This window comes from Arachis duranensis, chromosome 8, assembly GCF_000817695.3.
Source record: "Arachis duranensis cultivar V14167 chromosome 8, aradu.V14167.gnm2.J7QH, whole genome shotgun sequence".
Taxonomy (NCBI): Eukaryota; Viridiplantae; Streptophyta; class Magnoliopsida; order Fabales; family Fabaceae; genus Arachis; species Arachis duranensis.
The window spans coordinates 46,601,089-46,608,127 of NC_029779.3; the positions used below are offsets into that span (position 1 = coordinate 46,601,089).

Here is a 7,039-nt window from a genome sequence, read left to right on the forward strand (position 1 = left end):
ACGTTAGAAATTAAAATAATATTTTATTAATAAATATAATATATAATTGCAATAATTATTGTTATATATAAAAATAGAAAAACTGTAAAATTATAAATTAAGAGTTTTGATCAAACATATACACATTTTGTCATTTAATATACATATACACATTTTGTCAATTCACTCATATCCACACGTTCCTATCCCTAGTTGAAATGCATGGATGCATAAAACGGTGGAACATTTTTCAAAAGTTTATGTAGTCAATCTTGAAATATTTTTAACTGAAATATGAGATTTTACGGGATGAATAAACAATTATTATTGTGTGAAAGAAACTTAGAAATAGGATTTTTTTTAGGGTTACAAACCAAATTATATCTATAATATAAGAACCACACTAACTAAATGGATGAAAGAATGAGGGGTTGAAATTCTCTCTTCAAAAAAATACAATAACACCACGTTGACCTTAATTAGAGTTCACCTAAATCACAAAATCTTCACCTATAATTCGTTAAGAATTAGAATTTTTTAAAATAATAAATTTAGTATTTTATATTTAAATAAAATATTTAATTAATTCTAATCAAATTATTATAACAATTTTTTAAATTATGCATTTTTCTTTTTTTCTTCTTTCTTTTTCGTTTTTTTTTTCTTTCTCCTCTTCTTTTTTCTTTTTTTCGTTTTCTAAATTCGTACATAAAGATTTTTCTTTTTTTCCTTTTTTCCTTTTTTTTCTTCTTCATTATTAATAATTTCAGTTCATTCTTTAGTTTATTTCTCTTGTTGTCATCATTAAACAATTTCGGTTCATTTTTTTAATTTATTTTAGTTTATTTGTGAATTGAGGTTCACTTGATGCTGCTGATAAGTATTAACTAATTTTTTATTCTTTACGTAATTTCGATTTATTTCTTAGTTTAATTGAGATTCATTTGGATCCAGAAATGATATGTATTTTTGTTAATGATGGAATCTTTTTTAGTACAAAAGAATGGAATTATTTATTATCACTTTATTCAATTGTATTAGATTTCATTCCATTCCATTAAATTTGTCTTGAAAGTCATTCCAACTATTGGGGCAAATTATTCATTGACAACATATACCTGGACTGCAAATGAATCAAAAATATTATTAAAGCTAAATCATTGTATAAAACCAAATGAACAGAACATTGTTCATCATATAAATTCGAATTCAGAAACACCTATGTCTAAAATGAACCAAAAATATTATCAAAGTAAAAAATTATTATATAATACCAAATGAACTGAATATTTATCTATTATATAAGTTTGAATTTATAAACATCTGCGTCTATAATGAACCGAAAATATTATCAAAGCAAAATTATATAATACTAAATGAAGTGAACATTGTTCATTATATAAATTTAAATTCAATTCAAGAAAAAGAAAAAGAAAAAAAACCTTAAGTGCACAAATTTAAAAAAAGGAGGAAGAAGAAACAAAAAAATAGAAAGAGGAGACGAAGACGAAAAAGTTTCGTTATTAAAACACGTCTATAATACACACTAGTGTAATAAAAGTAATTTTTTTTTAATTTGTACTAACTTAGTTAAACTTTTGTCAAAAACACTTAAATTTATAACTAGACTGTTTTTAAAAAATTATTATTGTTCAATAAATTATTAAATCTCTTACAGGTAAACAGATAAATGTATTAAAATCTCAACAAACTAAAATTAATCTTCTATCCTTATGGGTTATGGCGATGCTATATGGAGGAATTATTGGTGGAGTTATAAGGGCTCTTATAGAGCAAATGAGTGTGCCAATATTAATAGTTTATTAATAGGTACAAAAATTAAGAATAGAACAAAAAGTAAAAAGTAAAAGTAACAAAAAAAATTATTAAAAACAAAGTTATATAAATTAATTTGAATTTGTTTAGTAATTAATTTATTAATCTATTTAAATAAATATTAAATATTTAAATTTTGTTTTGTATATATAATAATTAATTGACAACAAATTTTTAAATAAAATTTAAATTGGTGGCAAATTAATTTTTAATTTATTGAATTAGGACATCGTATGAGGAAGAAAAAAACAAAGGTGGATAATATTTTGGCCCAAAAATAAAATCTAAGCCAAACTCCGTCCAAAACATGTCTTTATCTCAATTATATAATACTTGTGGAATAAATTATATGTTTGAGTTGGTTTAATTAAGTGACTAGTCTTGAGCATGCTTGTCTATGAGAAGGTTGTGAATATATAGATATTACTTAAAATCAAATCGAAATTAAATTTAATTCAATAATTATAAAAAAGTTAATGCATATAACACTCTTATAATAAATAAAAAATAGAAATATACAAAACACTGCTCATGCTTTTGGGTTCACCAAGGATCGAACTTTTGACTTTTCGAATCTAGCACTTTAATACCATATCATGATACCACTCATCCCAAAAACTTCAGTTGGTGGAAAAATATAACACTAATAATTATATCTTTAATACTCTATAAACCTCCATTGTACACATTGTATAAATATTTCATTGGCTCCTCATACTTTTCCATAGAATAAATATATAATATTTACTAACATATAATAATAGTATGCTTAGTTCATTTGATTTTCATATTTGCCATGGCGCTTGAGTTCAAAATGGAGCACTTTCCAATGTTAATGAAAACTTTGAAACTATCACCACTTGTATCCGATCTTTCTGTATTTATTTGCACCCTAATACACTATGCCTAATTATTGATTTATATATATAATGAGACAAAAACGATTGAATAAATAATAATATATACTATTTCTAAATTTATTTCAATAATATATATTAAGAATAAGGCTGGACATATTGATATGTAATGATAATTAAGTGTGTCAAAGTGTGTCTTTACGAAATTTTTTTATTTTTTATTAAGACACCGCAGACACGTGTGTCGAACGAGTGTCAATAATAAATATCGTGTCCGAAATGTGTCTGACACGCAAACACGACAATTTAGCGAAGTGTCCATGCTTTATAGTCAAAGATAAATAAATTTTCGACTAATTGAAAATACAAAAACGTCTCTTACTTCTTAAAATGCGAAACATCTAAGACTTTTCAAAATATTTATTTGTCATTATATATTTTGGATGAAGAGATTTATATTAAATATTTTACATTTTAAAAAATAAAAAATTATAAAATTAAAAACTTATGTTTTTTTTCTCAATTAAATTTTTAAGCACTGTTTCGTTTCTAATTAAATAGTTGAAAACACCAACACAATTGAAACTCACAAAGACATCTCAGCTTAGATCAAAAGAGAAAAAAAAATGTCAGTAACATCATCTTCATCATCTCAAGTTTATGACACTATCATTGAATGTATCTCCGAAGCTCAATCAAACTCCATTGAAGCTCAAGAAAAGGCTCTTCAAACCCTAGCTTCCATCACCAAAGTAAATCCCAAAAATAGAAACTTCCTAGCTCAAATTGATGGTGCAATCACAACCCTAGCCACACTCACAAACTCTCCCTCTCCCATAATCCAAACCCTATCTTTGTTAACCCTCTTCAACCTTTCCCTTAACCCTAATCTCAAACCCTCCCTCGCAGACATGCAAACAATTCATCATCTTAACTCACGTATCACGTCATCGTTGTCATCTTCTCCTCCTGATTCATGTAAACTCGCGTCGAGTTTGATATGTAGCTTGGCCATGCATGACAAGAACAAGGCCAAGTTCGGAGTCGCCGGAACCGTGCAGTTGCTGGTGAAAGCCATTAAAGACTGTCCACGTGATTTTCACCACCACCTGTTGAGTTCGTTAGCGGAGCTTGTTCAGTTCCACGGAAACTGCACCGTAGCGGTTAGATCTGGTGCAGTTCCCGCGCTTCTTGGTGTTGTGAAAGAAACCAGTGACGAAGACTTAGCTTCCACTTCTCTTGTGATTCTTGGTCTTCTTGCGAGGTTCGAGGAAGGGTTGAATGGTTTGAAGAAAAGTAAGGAGATTGTGAGTGATATGTTGTTTGTTTTGAAAGGAAGGAGTATGTTGAGTAAAGAGGGTGCGGTTGATATTCTGCTTCGGCTCTTGGATGACGATTGCGAAGGATGTGTGAGCGAGATTTTGTTGTTGCCGGAATTCGCCATGGCTGTGGCGGATCTGTCTGTGAGGGGATCTGGGAGAGTTCGAGGTAAGGCTGAGTTGCTGATGAAGAAGATGGCTGAGGTGACCTTAATCTCCGATGTCGAACAATGGATCTAAATGCTCAAAGTTGGAAGTAAGAGATTAAGGATATTCCATCTGCTTTTTAAATTAATTCTTCAGTTAATTCTCAATTTAATACTACCTTAGAATGCGTTTGGTTTGTGTTTTTATTTTTTATTTTTATTTTTAATTTTTTTGTTTTTTAAATTTTATGAAAGAAAAAATAAAAATAATAAAATTAATGAAAAAATTAAATTAAATAGATAAGTGAAATTTTAGAGATTAAAATTGTCTCTTTTACTTTTTGAATTCATGAAAAAATTGATGTATTGGCTTAAGACGCATTTTTGACTAATACATTAACATTTTAATGAATTAGGAGATGAAATCATGAAACATAGTGAGCCCAATTATATTGTTAAATTTATTTAAGACACTTGTTCTTCAGCTATTGATTGAATTAGTGATCAGACTATTTGTATCATTAGGGTTGTCTAATTTTTCTTCTCGGCGTATTCCACCAATATATTAGGCCAACATTAAAATCAGGGTAAATTACTCTTCTAATTAGGACAAATTTAAGAAGAAGAAAAACAAAAGTTAAATCAGAACCATTTTATTGTTGGGCCTATGTATGAGTGACAAAATATAAATAGTGAGCCCAACTGTTGTTGGATCTTAATCATGAAAAAAACCCATTTTATATATCTAAGAAGAAGTTGGCAACAAAGCCAAATTAAAAACACAAATCCAAAAAAAAAAAAATATTAAGATTAGTTAACTAATTCAGGATGGTGAGTGGTTCACTTGTCTCTTTAAACTCCTTAAATAGAATTTAAATTCGTGACAAATTGATCCTTAGATTTTCAAGTTGTGAAATACCATAGACAACAAACAAAAAAAGTTAAGATTAGTGATGTCTTGGAAACCAAAAGAAAAAAAAATTGCTCCTTTCAGTTAACAATATCTATCATTTTATAATTTAAACAATCATTAAAAAATAAGAATTAATTGAGCACAATGATAAAAGTACTTAATAAATTTTACATCAAAATTCAAAATATAAGAATAAAAGATGTATTAAATAAAAAGTTTCTCAGAGACAATAGACATTGTGAAACGAAAAAATACTATTATTTGTTCATATATTTATGTTGTCTTTAGAGTTATTACTATGACATTTATCTTGCATAATTTAAAATTGAAATATGACGTATATTTGATTATATTTTTTATTTCAGGACAAATTATTATTATTTTCCTTTTATCGATTTCTGTTGTAATTTAATAACATATTTGATGCATATAAGGGTTATAACTTATAAAGTATATACCCACATAGTTATATCACTACCCTCCAAAAAACACCAATTCAAAACTCCAAAAAGGGTTTTCTTCTTTCCTCTTCTATAAGGCATGATGGACATTGAACATTTCTACTATATTGAACGAGACATATAATAACTTCATATTTTAGGTGGATTTCATTTTCAATCACCTTTTATGACAAAGATCGATATAAGAAATGATTACATGTTCTTGTTTTTTATTTTTTATTAATCACTTCTAATTTGATAAAAAATAAAAAATTACACAAATATACTATATACGTACAATATAACAATATTTCTCAAATATTTCACATTGTTATTCTAGTTACCTTCTCTAAAAGGTAATTTAATATCAGGGATAAAAATCCAACTAATTTTGGTAGCAAGCTTCCTTAATCATTATTATGCATCACAAGACAACCTTATTTGTCTTTGGAATTCGAAACATATCACCATCAACAAATAAATGATCAATGTTTTTGACAAAGCAAAAAGGATCATCAATCTAGAAAAAATAATTCAATCGATTTCTTCTATTTCAAGGTATGTTATTAATTATATCAAGGATGATAGCAACTCTTTTTATTTATTTATTTTTGGCGTGAAGGATGGTATTTTGATATGATTGACAACGAACTCTATTAATATACCCACACACGTTTTTTTTTCCCACAGTATCCCTCCACTTGACAAGTCAATGACTAATCCGTCGCGATACTGAGCTCCATTTAAGGATTTGCTGTTGGTCAATGAGTTGTTACATGCACAATTTTTAATAAAAAAATAATTTAAAATAAAAATATATATAATCTAAGTCTACTAAACCATAAATGTAATTAAGAGTTTAAGACTCTCTTTATATTCAACACCCTTCTTTATTTAAACACTTTTCTTGTCTTGTACTCAATCAAACTTAATTAACCAAGCTTATTCTTGTCTCGGTTAATTATTAATTAATACAAAATTCCAAATTAAAGTTCAAATAAGCTTTACTCTTGAACAATTATTTTCTCATTGACATTGATATTATTTTAATTCAGTAACGTAAAATTAAAAATGACAGTAAATTGTTGAAAATTATAAATATTATGCAATGCAACTGACTTATTTATATTTCGCTAGCAATCCAACAAAATAAACTATTAAAGAACAAATTGAAATTTTATTGTAGTTGCGTCTAGTGCGAACTAAATTAAACCATTGAGTTGACTAATTAAACATTGGTTATGACTCCATTTGATGATCAATGGATTTTAGAATTTTTTTCAATTAAACCACAAATGTTAATGTTAGATATATATAATTATCTATTTTTTTATATCAAACAATTTTTTAGATACACAATTTCATAATAAATTATTAGAATTTTTATAAACAAAAATATATAAAATTTGATCATTGTTGTTCCATTCAAAATTAAAAACACAAGTTTCACTTCAAACCTTCTAAAAGAACTCTTACATCAGAAGAATATTATATTTAGGTTTAATTATTGTGTTTGCCTTTATAATTTTACTAAATTTATAATTAATTA

General features: G+C 26.8%; 1 protein-coding gene across 1 annotated transcript; it reads left to right on the plus strand.

Moving 5' to 3' along the window:
- Window positions 1-3,298: 3,298 nt before the first annotated feature.
- LOC107463165 (uncharacterized) lies at window positions 3,299-4,231 on the plus strand. Its single transcript, XM_016081909.1, has one exon. It carries the CDS (start codon window positions 3,299-3,301, stop codon window positions 4,229-4,231), a length of 933 nt encoding a protein of 310 aa, XP_015937395.1.
- Window positions 4,232-7,039: the final 2,808 nt, after the last annotated feature.

Bases quoted from the DNA above. Each gene is read 5' to 3' on its own strand.
- LOC107463165 (XM_016081909.1), top strand. From the start codon at position 3,299: ATGTCAGTAACATCATCTTCATCATCTCAAGTTTATGACACTATCATT.